General features: G+C 47.8%; 2 protein-coding genes across 2 annotated transcripts in view; one reads left to right on the forward strand and one right to left on the reverse strand.

The window, feature by feature from the left end:
• LOC306913789 (low-density lipoprotein receptor-related protein 1-like) overlaps window positions 1-22,950 on the forward strand; it is a gene marked incomplete at its 3' end in the record, with an annotated part of 277,756 nt that overhangs the window by 215,169 nt on the left and 39,637 nt on the right. Inside the window, exon 41 of the mRNA XM_079490601.1 lies at window positions 746-908. Coding sequence (XP_079346727.1) covers window positions 746-908 — 163 coding nt within the window. The remainder of the gene's footprint in view (window positions 1-745; window positions 909-22,950) is intronic.
• On the reverse strand, window positions 8,708-18,257 carry LOC306913718 (galanin receptor type 2-like; the record flags this gene model as incomplete). Its single annotated transcript, XM_079490532.1, has 6 exons — window positions 8,708-8,765; window positions 13,536-13,768; window positions 14,097-14,459; window positions 15,297-15,564; window positions 16,430-16,673; window positions 18,017-18,257. 6 exons carry the CDS (start codon window positions 18,255-18,257, stop codon window positions 8,708-8,710), a joined length of 1,407 nt encoding a protein of 468 aa, XP_079346658.1.

Consider the following 22,950-nt stretch of genomic DNA (forward strand, 5'->3'; position numbering starts at 1 on the left):
ATTTTCACTACATTTTCACGATTTTTCAAAAATAGCAGCTATAAAATCACATAAAACCCTGCATATTTCATCGCAAAATCAAGGCTTTTTGTCCGCATTTTTCTGGAGGGTCTAATACAGGTAGTTTAAACCATCTGGAGGGTCTAATACAGGTAGTTTAAACCATTTACAGTAACAATTTACTTTGTTTTGACAATTCGTTTTTTTTTCTAATTCAGCCAATTCTAAATAGTATTTAGTTTGGGTTTTGGTTTACTTTCTTAGTTAGTTTTAGTATAACTTTGGGTTATTAGTTCAGGTTAGAGAAAGTATAAAAACTATAAACTATATAAAACTCAAAAGATACCATTTAAAAATACATGTTCAGTTACAGATGGACAATCAGTGAGAAAAACGAAAACAAAGGGCCTTTTAGTTTCAGTTAGTTATTTTTTTTTTTAAATTATTGTTGTAGTTTTTATGTAGTTAACGGAAATGTTTTTTCGATTTTTTTTTTTTTTTTTTTTTTTTTTTTTTTGTTACTGACTATGCTAACGTCTGTTTGTCTGTCCATCTGTCCGTCTGTCCATCTGTCTGTCTGTCTGTCTGTCTGTCCGTCCGTCTCTCTGTATGTCCGTCCGTCTGTCTGTATGTCCGTCCGTCTGTCTGTCCGTCTCTCCGTCTGTCCGTCTCTCTGTCTGTCTGTCTGTCTGTCTGTCTGTCTGTCTGTCCGTCCGTCCATCTGTCCGTCCGTCTGTCCGCCCAGCCGTTCGAGGACCCCGAGCACATGAAGAACGTGATCGCGCTGACGTTCGACTACCGCGGCGGCGGGGGGCGGGGCGCCAACCGCATCTTCTTCAGCGACATCCACTTCGGGAACATCCAGCAGATGAACGACGACGGCTCGGCGCGCAAGACCGTCGTGGAGAGTGAGTTACACCCCCTTTTAGACCGTCGTGGAGAGTGAGTTCCCCCTTCTATTAGACCGTTACACCTTCTATTAGACCGTTGAGTTCCACCTTCTATTAGACCTTAGACCGTGGTGGAGAGTGAGTTCCACCTTCTATTAGACCGTTGAGTTCCACCTTCTATTAGACCTTAGACCGTGGTGGAGAGTGAGTTCCACCTTCTATTAGACCGTTGAGTTCCACCTTCTATTAGACCTTAGACCGTGGTGGAGAGTGAGTTCCACCTTCTATTAGACCGTTGAGTTCCACCTTCTATTAGACCTTAGACCGTGGTGGAGAGTGAGTTCCACCTTCTATTAGACCGTGGTGGAGAGTGAGTTCCACCTTCTATTAGACCGTGGTGGAGAGTGAGTTCCACCTTCTATTAGACCGTGGTGGAGAGTGAGTTCCACCTTCTATTAGACCTTAGACCGTGGTGGAGAGTGAGTTCCACCTTCTATTAGACCGTCCTTCTATTAGACCTTAGACCGTCGTGGAGAGTGAGTTCCACCTTCTATTAGACCTTAGACCGTGGTGGAGAGTGAGTTCCACCTTCTATTAGACCGTCCTTCTATTAGACCTTAGACCGTCGTGGAGAGTGAGTTCCACCTTCTATTAGACCTTAGACCGTGGTGGAGAGTGAGTTCCACCTTCTATTAGACCTTAGACCGTGGTGGAGAGTGAGTTCCACCTTCTATTAGACCTTAGACCGTGGTGGAGAGTGAGTTCCACCTTCTATTAGACCGTCGTGGAGAGTGAGTTCCACCTTCTATTAGACCGTTGAGTTCCACCTTCTATTAGACCTGAGTTCCACCTTCTATTAGACCGTCGTGGAGAGTGAGTTCCACCTTCTATTAGACCGTTGAGTTCCACCTTCTATTAGACCGTCGTGGAGAGTGAGTTCCACCTTCTATTAGACCACCGTGGTGGAGAGTGAGTTCCACCTTTTATTAGACCACCGTGGTGGAGAGTGAGTTCCACCTTCTATTAGACCGTCGTGGAGAGTGAGTTCCACCTTTTATTAGACCGTCCTTCTATTAGACCGTCGTGGAGAGTGAGTTCCACCTTTTATTAGACCGTCGTGGAGAGTGAGTTCCACCTTCTATTAGACCGTCCTTCTATTAGACCGTCGTGGAGAGTGAGTTCCACCTTTTATTAGACCGTCCTTCTATTAGACCGTCGTGGAGAGTGAGTTCCACCTTTTATTAGACCGTCGTGGAGAGTGAGTTCCACCTTCTATTAGACCGTCGTGGAGAGTGAGTTCCACCTTCTATTAGACCCTGGTGGAGAGTGAGTTCCACCTTCTATTAGACCGTGGTGGAGAGTGAGTTCCACCTTCTATCAGACCGTGGTGGAGAGTGAGTTCCACCTTTTATTAGACCGTGGTGGAGAGTGAGTTCCACCTTCTATTAGACCGTGGTGGAGAGTGAGTTCCACCTTTTATTAGACCGTCGTGGAGAGTGAGTTCCACCTTCTATTAGACCGTGGTGGAGAGTGAGTTCCACCTTCTATTAGACCGTCGTGGAGAGTGAGTTCCACCTTTTATTAGACCGTCGTGGAGAGTGAGTTCCACCTTCTATTAGACCGTGGTGGAGAGTGAGTTCCACCTTCTATTAGACCGTCGTGGAGAGTGAGTTCCACCTTTTATTAGACCGTGGTGGAGAGTGAGTTCCACCTTCTATTAGACCGTCGTGGAGAGTGAGTTCCACCTTCTATTAGACCGTCGTGGAGAGTGAGTTCCACCTTCTATTAGACCGTGGTGGAGAGTGAGTTCCACCTTCTATTAGACCGTCGTGGAGAGTGAGTTCCACCTTTTATTAGACCGTCGTGGAGAGTGAGTTCCACCTTCTATTAGACCGTGGTGGAGAGTGAGTTCCACCTTCTATTAGACCGTGGTGGAGAGTGAGTTCCACCTTCTATTAGACCGTCGTGGAGAGTGAGTTCCACCTTTTATTAGACCGTCGTGGAGAGTGAGTTCCACCTTCTATTAGACCGTCGTGGAGAGTGAGTTCCACCTTCTATTAGACCGTGGTGGAGAGTGAGTTCCACCTTCTATTAGACCGTCGTGGAGAGTGAGTTCCAACTTTTTATTAGACCGTCGTGGAGAGTGAGTTCCACCTTCTATTAGACCGTGGTGGAGAGTGAGTTCCACCTTCTATCAGACCGTGGTGGAGAGTGAGTTCCACCTTTTATTAGACCGTGGTGGAGAGTGAGTTCCACCTTCTATTAGACCGTGGTGGAGAGTGAGTTCCACCTTTTATTAGACCGTCGTGGAGAGTGAGTTCCACCTTCTATTAGACCGTGGTGGAGAGTGAGTTCCACCTTCTATTAGACCGTCGTGGAGAGTGAGTTCCACCTTTTATTAGACCGTCGTGGAGAGTGAGTTCCACCTTCTATTAGACCGTGGTGGAGAGTGAGTTCCACCTTCTATTAGACCGTCGTGGAGAGTGAGTTCCACCTTTTATTAGACCGTGGTGGAGAGTGAGTTCCACCTTCTATTAGACCGTCGTGGAGAGTGAGTTCCACCTTCTATTAGACCGTCGTGGAGAGTGAGTTCCACCTTCTATTAGACCGTGGTGGAGAGTGAGTTCCACCTTCTATTAGACCGTCGTGGAGAGTGAGTTCCACCTTTTATTAGACCGTCGTGGAGAGTGAGTTCCACCTTCTATTAGACCGTGGTGGAGAGTGAGTTCCACCTTCTATTAGACCGTGGTGGAGAGTGAGTTCCACCTTCTATTAGACCGTCGTGGAGAGTGAGTTCCACCTTTTATTAGACCGTCGTGGAGAGTGAGTTCCACCTTCTATTAGACCGTCGTGGAGAGTGAGTTCCACCTTCTATTAGACCGTGGTGGAGAGTGAGTTCCACCTTCTATTAGACCGTCGTGGAGAGTGAGTTCCAACTTTTTATTAGACCGTCGTGGAGAGTGAGTTCCACCTTCTATTAGACCGTGGTGGAGAGTGAGTTCCACCTTCTATTAGACCGTGGTGGAGAGTGAGTTCCACCTTCTATTAGACCGTCGTGGAGAGTGAGTTCCACCTTCTATTAGACCGTCGTGGAGAGTGAGTTCCACCTTTTATTAGACCGTCGTGGAGAGTGAGTTCCACCTTCTATTAGACCGTCGTGGAGAGTGAGTTCAGTTCCACCTTCTATTAGACCGTGGTGGAGAGTGAGTTCCACCTTTTATTAGACCGTGGTGGAGAGTGAGTTCCACCTTTTATTAGACCGTGGTGGAGAGTGAGTTCCACCTTCTATTAGACCGTGGTGGAGAGTGAGTTCCACCTTTTATTAGACCGTGGTGGAGAGTGAGTTCCACCTTCTATTAGACCGTCGTGGAGAGTGAGTTCCACCTTCTATTAGACCGTGGTGGAGAGTGAGTTCCACCTTCTATTAGACCGTGGTGGAGAGTGAGTTCCACCTTTTATTAGACCGTGGTGGAGAGTGAGTTCCACCTTCTATTAGACCGTCGTGGAGAGTGAGTTCCACCTTTTATTAGACCGTCCTTCTATTAGACCGTCGTGGAGAGTGAGTTCCACCTTTTATTAGACCGTCGTGGAGAGTGAGTTCCACCTTCTATTAGACCGTCCTTCTATTAGACCGTCGTGGAGAGTGAGTTCCACCTTTTATTAGACCGTCCTTCTATTAGACCGTCGTGGAGAGTGAGTTCCACCTTTTATTAGACCGTCGTGGAGAGTGAGTTCCACCTTCTATTAGACCGTCGTGGAGAGTGAGTTCCACCTTCTATTAGACCCTGGTGGAGAGTGAGTTCCACCTTCTATTAGACCGTGGTGGAGAGTGAGTTCCACCTTCTATCAGACCGTGGTGGAGAGTGAGTTCCACCTTTTATTAGACCGTGGTGGAGAGTGAGTTCCACCTTCTATTAGACCGTGGTGGAGAGTGAGTTCCACCTTTTATTAGACCGTCGTGGAGAGTGAGTTCCACCTTCTATTAGACCGTGGTGGAGAGTGAGTTCCACCTTCTATTAGACCGTCGTGGAGAGTGAGTTCCACCTTTTATTAGACCGTCGTGGAGAGTGAGTTCCACCTTCTATTAGACCGTGGTGGAGAGTGAGTTCCACCTTCTATTAGACCGTCGTGGAGAGTGAGTTCCACCTTTTATTAGACCGTGGTGGAGAGTGAGTTCCACCTTCTATTAGACCGTCGTGGAGAGTGAGTTCCACCTTCTATTAGACCGTCGTGGAGAGTGAGTTCCACCTTCTATTAGACCGTGGTGGAGAGTGAGTTCCACCTTCTATTAGACCGTCGTGGAGAGTGAGTTCCACCTTTTATTAGACCGTCGTGGAGAGTGAGTTCCACCTTCTATTAGACCGTGGTGGAGAGTGAGTTCCACCTTCTATTAGACCGTGGTGGAGAGTGAGTTCCACCTTCTATTAGACCGTCGTGGAGAGTGAGTTCCACCTTTTATTAGACCGTCGTGGAGAGTGAGTTCCACCTTCTATTAGACCGTCGTGGAGAGTGAGTTCCACCTTCTATTAGACCGTGGTGGAGAGTGAGTTCCACCTTCTATTAGACCGTCGTGGAGAGTGAGTTCCAACTTTTTATTAGACCGTCGTGGAGAGTGAGTTCCACCTTCTATTAGACCGTGGTGGAGAGTGAGTTCCACCTTCTATCAGACCGTGGTGGAGAGTGAGTTCCACCTTTTATTAGACCGTGGTGGAGAGTGAGTTCCACCTTCTATTAGACCGTGGTGGAGAGTGAGTTCCACCTTTTATTAGACCGTCGTGGAGAGTGAGTTCCACCTTCTATTAGACCGTGGTGGAGAGTGAGTTCCACCTTCTATTAGACCGTCGTGGAGAGTGAGTTCCACCTTTTATTAGACCGTCGTGGAGAGTGAGTTCCACCTTCTATTAGACCGTGGTGGAGAGTGAGTTCCACCTTCTATTAGACCGTCGTGGAGAGTGAGTTCCACCTTTTATTAGACCGTGGTGGAGAGTGAGTTCCACCTTCTATTAGACCGTCGTGGAGAGTGAGTTCCACCTTCTATTAGACCGTCGTGGAGAGTGAGTTCCACCTTCTATTAGACCGTGGTGGAGAGTGAGTTCCACCTTCTATTAGACCGTCGTGGAGAGTGAGTTCCACCTTTTATTAGACCGTCGTGGAGAGTGAGTTCCACCTTCTATTAGACCGTGGTGGAGAGTGAGTTCCACCTTCTATTAGACCGTGGTGGAGAGTGAGTTCCACCTTCTATTAGACCGTCGTGGAGAGTGAGTTCCACCTTTTATTAGACCGTCGTGGAGAGTGAGTTCCACCTTCTATTAGACCGTCGTGGAGAGTGAGTTCCACCTTCTATTAGACCGTGGTGGAGAGTGAGTTCCACCTTCTATTAGACCGTCGTGGAGAGTGAGTTCCAACTTTTTATTAGACCGTCGTGGAGAGTGAGTTCCACCTTCTATTAGACCGTGGTGGAGAGTGAGTTCCACCTTCTATTAGACCGTGGTGGAGAGTGAGTTCCACCTTCTATTAGACCGTCGTGGAGAGTGAGTTCCACCTTCTATTAGACCGTCGTGGAGAGTGAGTTCCACCTTTTATTAGACCGTCGTGGAGAGTGAGTTCCACCTTCTATTAGACCGTCGTGGAGAGTGAGTTCAGTTCCACCTTCTATTAGACCGTGGTGGAGAGTGAGTTCCACCTTTTATTAGACCGTGGTGGAGAGTGAGTTCCACCTTTTATTAGACCGTGGTGGAGAGTGAGTTCCACCTTCTATTAGACCGTGGTGGAGAGTGAGTTCCACCTTTTATTAGACCGTGGTGGAGAGTGAGTTCCACCTTCTATTAGACCGTCGTGGAGAGTGAGTTCCACCTTCTATTAGACCGTGGTGGAGAGTGAGTTCCACCTTCTATTAGACCGTGGTGGAGAGTGAGTTCCACCTTTTATTAGACCGTGGTGGAGAGTGAGTTCCACCTTCTATTAGACCGTCGTGGAGAGTGAGTTCCACCTTTTATTAGACCGTGGTGGAGAGTGAGTTCCACCTTTTATTAGACCGTGGTGGAGAGTGAGTTCCACCTTTTATTAGACCGTGGTGGAGAGTGAGTTCCACCTTCTATTAGACCGTCGTGGAGAGTGAGTTCCACCTTTTATTAGACCGTGGTGGAGAGTGAGTTCCACCTTTTATTAGACCGTGGTGGAGAGTGAGTTCCACCTTTTATTAGACCGTGGTGGAGAGTGAGTTCCACCTTCTATTAGACCGTGGTGGAGAGTGAGTTCCACCTTGTATTAGACCGTGGTGGAGAGTGAGTTCCACCTTCTATTAGACCGTGGTGGAGAGTGAGTTCCACCTTCTATTAGACCGTGGTGGAGAGTGAGTTCCACCTTCTATTAGACCGTCGTGGAGAGTGAGTTCCACCTTCTATTAGACCGTCGTGGAGAGTGAGTTCCACCTTCTATTAGACCGTGGTGGAGAGTGAGTTCCACCTTTTATTAGACCGTGGTGGAGAGTGAGTTCCACCTTTTATTAGACCGTCGTGGAGAGTGAGTTCCACCTTCTATTAGACCGTGGTGGAGAGTGAGTTCCACCTTTTATTAGACCGTGGTGGAGAGTGAGTTACACCTTTTATTAGACCGTGGTGGAGAGTGAGTTCCACCTTTTATTAGACCGTGGTGGAGAGTGAGTTCCACCTTCTATTAGACCGTGGTGGAGAGTGAGTTCCACCTTCTATTAGACCGTGGTGGAGAGTGAGTTCCACCTTCTATTAGACCGTGGTGGAGAGTGAGTTCCACCTTTTATTAGACCGTGGTGGAGAGTGAGTTACACCTTTTATTAGACCGTGGATGGAGAGTGAGTTCCACCTTTTATTAGACCGTGGTGGAGAGTGAGTTCCACCTTTTATTAGACCGTGGTGGAGAGTGAGTTACACCTTTTATTAGACCGTGGTGGAGAGTGAGTTCCACCTTTTATTAGACCGTGGTGGAGAGTGAGTTACACCTTTTATTAGACCGTGGTGGAGAGTGAGTTACACCTTTTATTAGACCGTGGTGGAGAGTGAGTTACACCTTTTATTAGACCGTGGTGGAGAGTGAGTTACACCTTTTATTAGACCGTGGTGGCTAGTTCTTAGGTCCAAGATGGACATGTCTGTGCCGTGTGATGATCCATGTCCTCCAAAGAGGAACATACCATCTCCCACCATGCAACAGCATATCATGTGACTCCATATTGACATAAAAGTGCTTAAACGTGGAACTTTCCCTTTGGACTCAACCTTCTTCCAGGAGAAGGTCTCTGGACTGAATTTCCACAGGTCATTTAAGTACCGCTTATAGTTGTGTCCACCAATTATGTACAGCTCTCCGTTGTAGGTAAAGGCTGAATGACCGTAGGGTCTTTCTGGAACAAGCTGCGTAGAAGGCGTGTTCAGCCAGAGGTCGGTCTCTGTGTCAAACACTCTGATGGTGCTGTAGTTCTGACTCCCCCAGCCCCCAAATACAAACATCGTTGTCCTGATGGTGGCAGAGTGACGGTATGAATCAGGAGGTGGAGTTCCTCTGGTGTTAATTAAAGCCCAGACCATTGTGGTGGTGTCCAACTTGTACATGCCATTAGTGCATCTATAGGTGAATCCTCCATAGATAAACATGACCTTTCCCAGGACACAGGCTGAGTGGCCGTGCCTCCCACCTGGGACAGTCCCAGAAGCCACAGGTGTTAGCATTATTTGGTCGTCGACATCAAATGCATAAAGCACCGTGCTGTAGCGCCAGTTGTCAGTCCTTCCCCCCCCAGATATAGATGAAAGGGTCAATCAGCACAGCTGTGCGGCTGGTCTTCATACAGAGAACCTCAAGAGGGCGTTGTCCTCTTCCAGGTGTCTGTGGGTGAGGAAGCTTGATCCAGCATAAAGACACTGTGTTTAAGACATGCACATCAGTCGGAGGTTCTCCTCTAAAGCAGTACACTTTGTGGTCCACGGCTACAGCAGCATCATGCAGTGTCTCTGGAAGCCCTTTCGGGTGCACCGTCCAACGAAGCATTTCCCACAGCAGCTAATAAGTTTCACTCCGTAAAAGAAAGAATGCAGTCGTCGAGTACCTTCAATGAATGACTTGAAGGAATGCAGTCCTGCTGTTTGGATCAGCACTTATATAGGTTAGCGGGCCTACATGTGACGTAGACATGATGTCACATGTAGGCCAAGTTGGTGTGTCGTAGCAGCCTGAAGTCATAGACTGACTTGCTACTGCTACAGTGGATGGTTTAACCCCTAACCGCTCACTGTGTGTGTGCGTGTGTGCGTGCGTGTGTGCGTGCGGGGCGCACGCACGCGCGTTTGCGCATGTAACTCTGAGAATGTCCACATGGATTCAGTTTGTACCTTTATGGGTCCATCTGTGCCATTTAAGCCATACAAAATGGGGGATTCCGAGACGTTCCAAGGCCAGTGAGTTGATGTGTTTCCTCCAACTGCGCCTTGGTCTGCCCCGGGGTCTCCTCCCAGTGGGACGTGATCCTTGGTCTGCCCCGGGGTCTCCTCCCAGTGTGACGTGGTCCTTGTTCTGCCCCGGGGTCTCCTCCCAGTGGGACGTGCCTCGAGGACCTCCCTAGGGAGACGCCCGAGAGGCATCCTAACCAAATGCCCCGGGGTCTCCTCCCAGTGGGACGTGCCTCAAGGACCTCCCTAGGGAGGCGCCCGAGAGGCCTCCTAACCAGATGCCCCGAACCACCTCAGCTGACTCCTTTCCAGGACCATAGGTGAGAGTATAATCAAGCATCTCGTTTGGAATATAAACACTTCCAGAGACAGATCTGACGAGTTAGCGCAAGGTAGTAATGGAAGATTATACCTTTCGGTTTTGGGGGGGAAATGGAGAGCGAGGCTTTTCAGAGTAAAATCTGCCTCATTTGCTGCATGGGCGCCTTTATTCTGAAACATTCCTGGGCAAAAACAAGTGTTAAGTACAGTATCTGAGTAAATGCACTGTACATTCCATCACAGAGAAAATGGAGGCTTTCACGTCATTCCACATCAAACATGACTTTATTGTCGCTTCTACTTTCTAAAAAGTGTGTGGAATTCGTTTTCATAAGTTTTCTAATAACACAGAATATTACATTTAGTTTTTTATTTTCTTAGTTTTTACAGTTTCGCTGTGAAATTATTTTTTAAATGAAAGGTAGTGGTGAAAACCAGAGATTCATATTTTTTTGCTGTCGAGAGGAAACCACATAACTCCATTTATGAGGTTTTACTTTTTTCTGAATATTATTTATTTCTGCTGTTACAATTCGTGTGTAGCAGAGGCTCTGCCTGATGGCCTCTACAGTCTGATATCCCTTTGGTCTAGTGGTTAAGATGTTGGACTTTCATGTGGGAGGCCCGAGTTCTAATCCCGGGCGTTACACATGCAACTATGTTGCATGCAACCCGCTTTAATTACTTACTGAGTCTGAATTAGTAGTTTAATGAGTACTATTAAAATGTTATTGTCTTTTTTTTGTCCAATGTATTTGTATTTAGTTCATAAAGTTAACATAACTATAATCAAAGGCATTTGAAATTGAATAAAAATTTTACTTTTCAGGATTCCAATTCAAAAATAGTAAAAAATAGCAGATGCGACGCATTTTGAGCTTGTAGATCGGCTATTTTTGCTACAACAGTAATATGCATTGTGGCCCTCTGGAGTGAGTGTGGAACTATAGTGGCCCTCTGGAGTGAGTGTGGAACTATAGTGGCCCTCTGGAGTGAGTGTGGAACTATAGTGGCCCTCTGGAGTGAGTGTGGAACTATAGCGGCCCTCTGGAGTGAGTGTGGAACTATAGCGGCCCTCTGGAGTGAGTGTGGAACTATAGTGGCCCTCTGAGGTGAGTGTGGAACTATAGTGGCCCTCTGGAGTGAGTGTGAAACTATAGTGGCCCTCTGAGGTGAGTGTGGAACTATAGTGGCCCTCTGGAGTGACTGTGGAACTATAGTGGCCCTCTGGAGTGAGTGTGAAACTATAGTGGCCCTCTGGAGTGAGTGTGGAACTATTGTGGCCCTCTGGAATGAGTGTGGAACTATTGTGGCCCTCTGGAGTGAGTGTGGAACTATTGTGGCCCCTCTGGAGTGAGCGTGGAACTATAGTGGCCCCTCTGGAGTGAGTGTGGAACTATAGTGGCCCTCTGGAGTGAGTGTGGAACTATAGTGGCCCTCTGGAGTGAGTGTGGAACTATAGTGGCCCCTCTGGAGTGAGTGTGGAACTATAGTGGCCCTCTGGAGTGAGTCCTCTAAAGCTTGCCCTGCCCTGGCTTTCAAAGTGTGGCCCCCAGGGGTCCTTGAGGGGGTTCCCAGTATAGAGTTTAAAAATCACACCCGAGTGAAGTGAAGGGTGCTCTTATCGTCATACATCATCATGACGTACATTCCCCATTCATTGTCAATGGGAATTGAATCGGTGTGTACGACAGAATAGCGATTTGCTCAGACACATGAAGTAAATGCTCCATTCATTGTCAATGGGAATTTAATGTTTGTACAAAAATCACACCCGTGTGAAGTGAGGGGTGCTCTTATCATCTTATGTAATGATGTAATGATGATGTAATGATGATGGTGTCAAAACAAACTCAAATTAAATTATCTTTATTGTTGATGGGATTTAATGTTTGTGTTTTAGGGACAAAACAAACATTCATTTCCCTTCATTGTCAATGGCGTTTTTAACCCATTTTGGCTTTAGGTGTTTTAACTAAGCATTATGTAATACTTTAGCTATTGAAGAATATCAGATCTACAAGCTCGATCTACAAGCCACTCGGTGGCGCGCTATTTTTGAAAAATCGTGAAAATGCGGCACAAATCTTTGAATATATATATTCTTTCAGAAGACTTTTCGACGTCAGGTTTAAATGGGTTAAAACAAACATTAAACCTGTATACACTGACACCACGCTAGACAGGAACGCCCAAAAACGTCACATCCGGTTTTAGCCTGTTTTAGCCTGGGGTAAGAATTTTCTATGGCTGCCAATGCAACTTGGTCCAATCCTTAATCACATACGGACAAACATCTATGCCGATGCTATCTAACTTGCGGAGGTAGCGTGCCTTGTCCAAAGGGAAACAGATCTTTCAACGTATGGCATTGCAAATACGTTTACGTTCGCTACTCTGCTCAATATTGTTTTGAAAATGCCGCAAATTGCATTGCAGTGAACGAGAGCAAATCACAACTTCCCCCGTTTGTGGGCGGAGTCACAGTTTGAGGCGCTGTTTACGCGCCGTGGTGTCGGTGTATATAGGAGGGGCTAGCACCCCTCAACCTGTATATAGGAGGGGCTAGCACCCCTCAACCTGTATATAGGAGGGGCTAGCACCCCTCAAACATTAAACCTGTATATAGGAGGGGCTAGCACCCCTCAAAGGGGAGGGGCTAGCACCCCTCAAACATTAAACCTGTATATAGGAGGGGCTAGCACCCCTCAAAGGGGATGGGCTAGCACCCCTCAAACATTAAACCTGTATATAGGAGGGGCTAGCACCCCCCAAAGGGGAGGGGCTAGCACCCCTCAAAGGGGATGGGCTAGCACCCCTCAAACATTAAACCTGTATATAGGAGGGGCTAGCACCCCTCAAACATTAAACCTGTATATAGGAGGGGCTAGCACCCCTCAAAGGGGAGGGGCTAGCACCCCTCAAACATTAAACCTGTATATAGGAGGGGCTAGCACCCCTCAAAGGGGATGGGCTAGCACCCCTCAAACATTAAACCTGTATATAGGAGGGGCTAGCACCCCTCAAAGGGGATGGGCTAGCACCCCTCAAACATTAAACCTGTATATAGGAGGGGCTAGCACCCCTCAAAGGGGAGGGGCTAGCACCCCTCAAACATTAAACCTGTATATAGGAGGGGCTAGCACCCCTCAAAGGGGATGGGCTAGCACCCCTCAAACATTAAACCTGTATATAGGAGGGGCTAGCACCCCTCAGTGTATATAGGAGGGGCTAGCACCCCTCAAAGGGGAGGGGCTAGCACCCATCAGTGTATATAGGAGGGGCTAGCACCCATCAGTGTATATAGGAGGGGCTAGCACCCATCAGTGTATATAGGAGGGGCTAGCACCCATCAGTGTATATAGGAGGGGCTAGCACCCATCAGTGTATATAGGAGGGGCTAGCACCCATCAGTGTATATAGGAGGGGCTAGCACCCATCAGTGTATATAGGAGGGGCTAGCACCCCTCAAACATTAAACCTGTATATAGGAGGGGCTAGCACCCCTCAAAGGGGAGGGGCTAGCACCCATCAAAAATAATAAAAAGGGCACCAGAAATCCACGTGTATGGTGTTTCTCACCCAGCACATATACTCCTTTTTCACCCCAGCTTCTTCTGGCTTGGAAAAGTTTGACGGGGCGGGGCCTATGTGAGGGGCGTGACCTATGCAAGGGGCGGGGCCTATGTGAGGGGCGGGGCTTATGTGACGCGGTTTGCGTCATCGCGCGTGCGCGGTAGTGTCACCTCCTCCGCGAGCACCCTTGTGCGCAAGCTCGCCAGTCCCAGCAGCCCATTGGTCGAAACCAAGCATTCGCTCGTTCATGTGTCTGGACCCCAACCGTAATTTGCTGCAGTACCTATGATTGGCCAGCATGTACATTGAGCTTAACAAACACCCCCACCCCTCGGTTCTGGGGGGAGTGGTTCCAGGGGGTGGGTGTGGTTCTGGGGGCGTGGTTCCAGGGGGTGTGGTTATGGGGGTGTGGTTATGGGGGTGTGGTTCTGGGGGTTGTGGTTCTGGGGGGTGTGGTTCTGGGAGGTGTGGTTCTTGGGGCGTGGTTATGGGGGGCGTGGTTCTGGGGTTGTGGTTCTGGGGGTTGTGGTTCTGGGGGGTGTGGTTCTGGGAGGTGTGGTTCTTGGGGCGTGGTTATGGGGGGTGTGGTTATGGGGGTTGTGGTTCTGGGGGTGCGTGGTCGCAACTAAACGATTGATAGTTATGAACATAATGCACCTTTGTAGAAGTCTGTTAAACACTGATGATGCTATAGTTGATTGGAGGAAAAACCAAAGAAACAACAATGTAATGGAGGGCCCGTGGCATAATGATGGTGAATTAAAGGACCACCCAAAGTCCACAGAATGTCATGAAAATCATTCATTCATATAACCTGCCTGCAGTACCGGTTTTGACCACTTTACTGGCCGCTGGCTTCAACAACAGCTTCATGGGTTGTCATGGCTACGTTGACCACACCCCCTGCCCCGCCCCTTGCCCCTCCCCCGTTGACCACACCCCCTGCCCCTCCCCCCTCCTCCTCCTCCCCCTCCTTCCTCCCCCCGCTCCCCCTCCTCAGCAGTGCCAGAACGTCCCGTCTGAACTTCTGGGACATGAGCACGTAGAGGACGGGGTTCACGACGGTGGAGGCGATGGCCGTGAAGCGGGCGAAGGCGCTGAAGGCCCCGTAGCGCGGCGAGGCGCCCGCCGCCCCCTGGCTGCGGGAGGCCAGCAGCGCCAGCGTCAGGCCGTAGGACGGCAGCCAGCACAGCGCAAAGGACAGGACCAGGGCCACGGACGTCTGGGTTACCTTGTTCTGGTAGCGCTCCACCTGTAGGGGGCGGTAGAGAGAGAGATATGGGTTAGCATGCTATGGTAGCGCTCCACCTGTAGGGGGCGGTAGAGAGAGAGATATGGGTCAACATGCTCTGGTAGCGCTCCACCTGTAGGGGGCAGTAAGAGAGAGAGATATGGGTTAGCATGCTATGGTAGCGCTCCACCTGTAGTGGGCGGTAGAGAGAGAGATATGGGTCAACATGCTCTGGTAGCGCTCCACCTGTAGGGGGCAGTAGAGAGAGAGATATGGGTTAGCATGCTCTGGTAGCGCTCCACCTGTAGGGGGCGGTAGAGAGAGAGATATGGGTCAACATGCCCTGGTAGCTCCACCTGTAGGGGGCAGTAGAGAGAGAGAGATATGGGTCTCCTTGCTCTGGTAGCGCTCCACCTGTAGGGGGCGGTAGAGAGAGAGAGAGATATGGGTCAACATGTTCTGGTAGCTCCACCTGTAGGGGGCGGTAGAGAGAGAGAGAGATATGGGTCAACATGTTCTGGTAGCTCCACCTGTAGGGGGCGGTAGAGAGAGAGAGGTATGGGTCACCTTGTTCTGGTAGCTCCACCTGTAGGGGGCGGTAGAGAGAGAGATATGGGTCAGCATGCTCTGGTAGCGCTCCACCTGTAGGGGGCAGTAGAGAGAGAGATATGGGTCAGCATGTTCTGGTAGCTCCACCTGTAGGGGGCGGTAGAGAGAGAGATATGGGTCAGCATGCTCTGGTAGCTCCACCTGTAGGGGGCGGTAGAGAGAGAGAGATATGGGTCTCCTTGCTCTGGTAGCGCTCCACCTGTAGGGGGCTGTAGAGAGAGATATGTCGTTTAGGAGGCTCTGCCTCACCTGTGGGGCTCTGCCGTCGCGCCGACTCCGCCACAGGAAGGCGTAGATGCCGCCGTAGGCCACGGCGATGGTCGCCAACGGCAACAGGAAGGCCAGCAGGAAGTGACACAGGCCCATGGCCAGCTGCTCCTGCTGCGACAGGAAGGCGAAGCACGCCAGGCGTTCCTCCTCCGGGGGGCGCCGCGGAGTCACCACGGTGCGGAAGTCCAGCTGAGGAGCCGCCAGGGCGCAGGCCGGGACCCAGAGGATCGCTACGACCCCCGTGACCCTGAGGGAGAGAGAGAGAGAGAGAGAGAGAGAGAGAGAGAGAGAGAAGAGAGAGAGACCTTAACTCTTTCCCTGCCACATCCACGTAGGCCCTCATTTTGAAGCCAATTCCAGCTGATTTGGTCACCTTCCGGTAACACAGAATAATACTATGTCTTTCATCTGAAACGGTCCTGCGAGGATTCTTTTATTGAGCTCCTAAAACATGGATGGAACGTGGAAGGAAAGCGTTGCCGGGTGACGATGACACCAAGACCCGCTAAAAATCATTATTAAACATTATAAAATTGGCTATTTTCGGGGGAGCAACCCAGCACTCCTTATCTACTGGAGATGCGGCGTATACGGCATGGATCTCCAAACAAATTTGTTCAACACAAAATGCTGCGTTCAAGTTCAGGAGACTTCGGGGAAAAAAGCTATTCTCCTGAATGCTGCCTTGTGTGTGCCCGGTATATATGGCATGGAAAAGATTACTACCTTCGTGAGGACAGACAGGCTGTGTGTATATATTACTACCTTCGTGGGGACAGACAGGCTGTGTGTATATATTAGTACCTTTGTGGGGACAGACAGGCTGTGTGTATATATTACTACCTTTGTGGGGACAGACAGGCTGTGTGTATATATTAGTACCTTTGTGGGGACAGACAGGCTGTGTGTATATATTACTACCTTTGTGGGGACAGACAGGCTGTGTGTATATATTACTACCTTTGTGGGGACAGACAGGCTGTGTGTATATATTACTACCTTTGTGGGGACAGACAGGCTGTGTGTATATATTACTACCTTTGTGGGGACAGACAGGCTGTGTGTATATATTAGTACCTTCGTGGGGACAGACAGGCGGTATATATTAGTACCTCCGTGGGGACAGCAGCCGGTAGGCCTTGGCGGGCGTCACCACCGTCAGGTAGCGCGACACGGCCAGCGCGGCCAGCGTGAAGGCGGAGGCAGAGGCGCAGGCGGCGCCCAGGAAGCTGAGGGCGCGGCACAGGAAGTCGCCGAAGGGCCAGTGCTGCGTCGCCACGGCGGCCGTGTGGAACGGCAGCATGGAGAGGAGGAGGAGGTCGGAGACGCTCAGCGCCACCAGGAGGACGTCAGTACCTGTTGGGAGAGAAGCAGGAGGTCACAGCGCCACCAGGAGGACGTCGGTCCCTGTTGGGTAGTACCCAACAGGGACCGACGTCCTCCTGGTGTGGGACGGTGTACCCAATGGGTACACCGTCCCACACCAGGCGGTTGATTTGTACAACCCATTAACACATTTGATCCCAAGGACGGGTACACTCGTCCTAATTAACACCTTGAGGGCCCGGACCTATTTAATCCATTAATAAAATGTGCCCATCATTTATAGCGCCCGGACCACTTTTACCGGGGGACCGGAAGTTGTTGTGAATGTCTGTGTAGCAGCTAACAATAGCCACACCACTCTAGAGTCGATCGACAACAACGGGAGGTAAGAATAAATCTATCGCGACTAGACCACGGAGCGTCATCTAACACAGGATCTTTTTGTCATAATTAGACGGGATGATTTAGATCGCGAGTTATGAACGTTTTAAGATTTTCGTTGTCGTCCGCTAAACATGCAGGGAACATTTTCGATGACGTGTCACTGTTGTGCAACACCGAGGATTGGGCAACAAGCGCTCCTAGGCTGTGGAGCGATGCGACCGGTTTTGATATCATTAATCTCCGTCCTATTTATCAATCTCCGTCTCGGGCAACTTGACCGTGAACTTGAACTTGGCGGTGATCTCCGTCTGGGGCCCTTAAACTGTGAATTAATTAATTAATTGCGTAGAGGTGCTCATGACGAGTAGGCTCGTCTTAAGCATCACTCGTTAATGGATATAATATCATCAGATTACTGTAAAACGGTTGGTCAGGAATTCTCCTTTAACCCAAAAGGAAATGCAAGTATTTCATTGGGTCTGACCAGAAGCTGGATGGAATAAATGTCCTAAAACATACCAGTAATATCTCCACCAGCCATGACAATGAATGTCCAGACGAGATATCAAAAGCAGAGGCATTGATTTCTCAGATAATGAAACCCTACCTACTAGGGGTGTAACGATTTAGTAACTGCATCGAAAAATCGATTTTAATTTAAAGTATCGAAGTATATCGAAATGAAAACATTGACTATGTATCGTATCGTTTTGCTTTGCAAATAATCGATTGTATCAAATACTACATTTTTGTGCAGGTATTTATCACATTTTAGAAGAAGAATGAAAAAGAGGCGTTTAATTAAAATAATGTCAATGTATTTTAAATAGTGAATGTATCGATTTAAAATCATCGTATTTGAACGCCATAATGAACCAATATCGTCCATGTATCGTATCGTGATACGTATCGTATCGCTGTTAAAATGTATCCTTACACCCCTAAACTCCTAACAGAACCTAACATAGGCTCTACTACACACAACATACCTGTCCCCGTGCCCGACATGGGCCCCCCCGTGGCCCCCTGGAGACCGCCCCTCCCCCCCCTCCTCCTGCGCCCGCCACGCCCACACAGCACGGCCAACACCAGGGCGTGGCCCGTGACGCCCAGCGCCATCATGAGGACATCCAGGACGGGCACCAGGACCTGCTCCGCCGTGCGCTGACCGCTGCCGTTCCCCGGTGGCCCCCCTCCTCCTCCTCCTCCCGAAGAGTTCCACAGCTCCATGACGGAGGTGTGGTCAGTTCTGGTCCGGTCTGGTGGTCACGCTGCCGTTCAGATGGGTTAACACTTTGTGCCCCCCCTTTGTGTCTCATTTAAAGTCACGTCAAAAAGCACCTCCGCATCTACTCAGAGTTCAATCTCTGTCCGACACATTCAGAGCTCCGCAGCTGAATCTGTCCACAACCCCCGTTACTACAACGTGTAGAAGAGTTTAGGAATGTAAACAAGCGCTGAAGGAGAGTGAACGAGACAGGGAGGAGATGAGATGGTGTGTAGAGCGGCTGATCCCTGCATCTCTCCTCCTCTCCTCGCCAGTCAGTCAGCCAGTCGGCCCTCCTGCTGTCAGGAACCTGTTGTCTCCACGGCCGCAGGTCGTTTTCGGAGAGAGCTGAGCCTCTATAAACGCTCCGATTTCCTGTCGACTGCTCAGATCAATCAGGCTTCTCAGCGTGATGTCTCTATCATCAAGGCAAGCCGTGTATGTGTGTGTGTGTGTGTGTGTGCTGCCTCGCCCGCTCCGCAATCAGCCACCGGTCTCAGTCGCTCGATCCCGCCCGGGAGGGGGTCTGCCTGTCTGCTGCGCCCCTAGGAGGGTTGCTGTCTGTCTGTGCTCCTAGGAGGGGGGTCCGTGCTCCCAGGGAGGGGGTCGATTGATCTCCCAAACGAGCCGGAACGGATCGGTGACTATTCGGGGAGAGAGAGGCAGGTGAATGGTAGCAGCGTGTGAGCGGCTGTAGCGAGCAGAGAGCAGGTGAACTCTGGACCCTTAGTGACAGGAGAGAGAGATAGATGGGAGTGTCTGCGTGCATGGTCATTCCTACAGTTTAACAGTGACAGGAGATAGATGGTTGTGGGAGTGTCTGCGTGGTCAAATGTTTCCCACAGTTTCCGTCTTCATGTCGTCAGTGTCGCAGACTATTTTTGTTAGCTTTTTTTGTGTCACACAAGCAGCAGATCCTCAAGCTGGTGCTTGTAGAGCTTGTAGATCTGCTACTTTTTGCTGTTTTTTAATTTGATTTGAATCCTGAAATGTTTACAGTTTTGGACATACCAGGTTTCCACCCGACGGAGACGTTAAAGAATCTCAGTGGCTTTGCGTGTGTGCACACGCACACGCACACAACCCCCCCCACACACACACACACAACCACACGCACACACACACAAACACACAACCACACGCACACGCACACACACACAACCACACGCATAAGCACACACAACCACACGCACACACACACAACCACACGCACAAGCACACACAACCACACACGCACACGCACACAACCCCACACACAACACACACGCAGGTATGTAAATATATACACAGATCCCAGAGCGACAGAGACATTGTTTGTCTTACAAATCGGGGTAATTATTGACCATTTGCCTGGAGTGCTCCGTCACTGCCAACGCTACGGTCTGACCGCCGTTATCATCATCACACCTGTGGATGAGTGCCATAAAAATCGTGCAAACTCAGTCCGCTCGTAAACGTCGAGCTTTGCTCTTATGTGTTCTCTCGACTTATACGCAGAGACGGAGCAACACGGGGTTAACGCCGGGCGATTGTTGTTATAGTCGAAGTGCATTCTTACAATTTACAATGTAAGCATTTATCAGACACTCTGAATCTCCTTTTGGTGTTAGCATTATGTTATGCTTTAGCTATTGAAAAATAGCAGATCTACAAGCTCATAGCGCGCCACCGAGTGGCGCGCTATGAGCTTGTAGGTCTGCTATTTTTGAAAGATCGAAGAACGACTGACATAGAAACATAGCCTTTTCCGAAAACTGTCAGCGTGTAGAAGACATTTTTAGAATCTGATCTCAGGTCAAAATGGGTTAAACCAGAGTGATTTACAGTAAGCAAGAACAACACATGGTGTCACATCAAATACATAGAAACAGAACAACAAGAACAACACATGGTGACACATCAAATACATAGAAACAGAACAACAAGAACAACACATGGTGACACATCAAATACATAGAAACAGAACAACAAGAACAACACATGGTGACACATCAAATACATAGAAACAGAACAACAAGAACAACACATGGTGACACATCAAATACATAGAAACAGAACAACAAGAACAACACATGGTGACACATCAAATACATAGAAACAGAACAACAAGAACAACACATGGTGTCACATCAAATACATAGAAACAGAACAACAAGAACAACACATGGTGACACATCAAATACATAGAAACAGAACAACAAGAACAACACATGGTGACACATCAAATACATAGAAACAGAACAACAAGAACAACACATGGTGTCACATCAAATACATAGAAACAGAACAACAAGAACAACACATGGTGACACATCAAATACATAGAAACAGAACAACAAGAACAACACATGGTGACACATCAAATACATAGAAACAGAACAACAAGAACAACACATGGTGACACATCAAATACATAGAAACAGAACAACAAGAACAACACATGGTGTCACATCAAATACATAGAAACAGAACAACAAGAACAACACATGGTGACACATCAAATACATAGAAACAGAACAACAAGAACAACACATGGTGACACATCAAATACATAGAAACAGAACAACAAGAACAACACATGGTGACACATCAAATACATAGAAACAGAACAACAAGAACAACACATGGTGACACATCAAATACATAGAAATAGAACAATAGAACAACACATGGTGACACATCAAATACATAGAAACAGAACAACAAGAACAACACATGGTGACACATCAAATACATAGAAATAGAACAATAGAACAACACATGGTGACACATCAAATACATAGAAATAGAACAATAGAACAACACATGGTGACACATCAAATACATAGAAACAGAACAACAAGAACAACACATGGTGACACATCAAATACATAGAAATAGAACAATAGAACAACACATGGTGTCACATCAAATACATAGAAACAGAACAACAAGAACAACACATGGTGACACATCAAATACATAGAAATAGAACAATAGAACAACACATGGTGACACATCAAATACATAGAAACAGAACAACAAGAACAACACATGGTGACACATCAAATACATAGAAATAGAACAATAGAACAACACATGGTGACACATCAAATACATAGAAATAGAACAATAGAACAACACATGGTGACACATCAAATACATAGAAATAGAACAATAGAACAACACATGGTGACACATCAAATACATAGAAATAGAACAATAGAACAACACATGGTGACACATCAAATACATAGAAATAGAACAATAGAACAACACATGGTGACACATCAAATACATAGAAATAGAACAATAGAACAACACATGGTGACACATCAAATACATAGAAATAGAACAACAAGAACAACACATGGTGACACATCAAATACATAGAAATAGAACAACAAGAACAACACATGGTGACACATCAAATACATAGAAATAGAACAACAAGAACAACACATGGTGACACATCAAATACATAGAAATAGTCATCATGAATTATACGTAAGATAAGAACCTAACAGTGGAATATCTATATAATGAAACTATGTACTATAGAGTGTTATATCAATGCTATCTACTATAAGTTACATAAGTTGAGCCTTTGCATTCGCCTGTAAGGTCGTCGAGGCTAGGGCAAGTGCTACGGGCCAAGATGGAGTCTGAAGAGGTGGGTTTTCAGACTACGTGGAAGATTGGGAGTGAGTCTGCAGTTCTGACTGCAATGGGAAGTTCATTCCATAGTTTAGATTGGGAGTGAGTCTGTAGTTCTGACTGCAATGGGAAGTTCATTCCATAGTTTAGATTGGGAGTGAGTCTGTAGTTCTGACTGCAATGGGAAGTTCATTCCATAGTTTAGATTGGGAGTGAGTCTGTAGTTCTGACTGCAATGGGAAGTTCATTCCATAGTTTAGATTGGGAGTGAGTCTGTAGTTCTGACTGCAATGGGAAGTTCATTCCATAGTTTAGATTGGGAGTGAGTCTGTAGTTCTGACTGCAATGGGAAGTTCATTCCATAGTTTAGATTGGGAGTGAGTCTGTAGTTCTGACTGCAATGGGAAGTTCATTCCATAGTTTAGATTGGGAGTGAGTCTGTAGTTCTGACTGCAATGGGAAGTTCATTCCATAGTTTAGATTGGGAGTGAGTCTGTAGTTCTGACTGCAATGGGAAGTTCATTCCATAGTTTAGATTGGGAGTGAGTCTGTAGTTCTGACTGCAATGGGAAGTTCATTCCATAGTTTAGATTGGGAGTGAGTCTGTAGTTCTGACTGCAATGGGAAGTTCATTCCATAGTTTAGATTGGGAGTGAGTCTGTAGTTCTGACTGCAATGGGAAGTTCATTCCATAGTTTAGATTGGGAGTGAGTCTGTAGTTCTGACTGCAATGGGAAGTTCATTCCATAGTTTAGATTGGGAGTGAGTCTGTAGTTCTGACTGCAATGGGAAGTTCATTCCATAGTTTAGATTGGGAGTGAGTCTGTAGTTCTGACTGCAATGGGAAGTTCATTCCATAGTTTAGATTGGGAGTGAGTCTGTAGTTCTGACTGCAATGGGAAGTTCATTCCATAGTTTAGATTGGGAGTGAGTCTGTAGTTCTGACTGCAATGGGAAGTTCATTCCATAGTTTAGATTGGGAGTGAGTCTGTAGTTCTGACTGCAATGGGAAGTTCATTC

Source organism: Electrona antarctica, assembly GCF_951216825.1.
Source record: "Electrona antarctica genome assembly, chromosome: 21".
In the NCBI taxonomy this organism is placed as follows: Eukaryota; Metazoa; Chordata; class Actinopteri; order Myctophiformes; family Myctophidae; genus Electrona; species Electrona antarctica.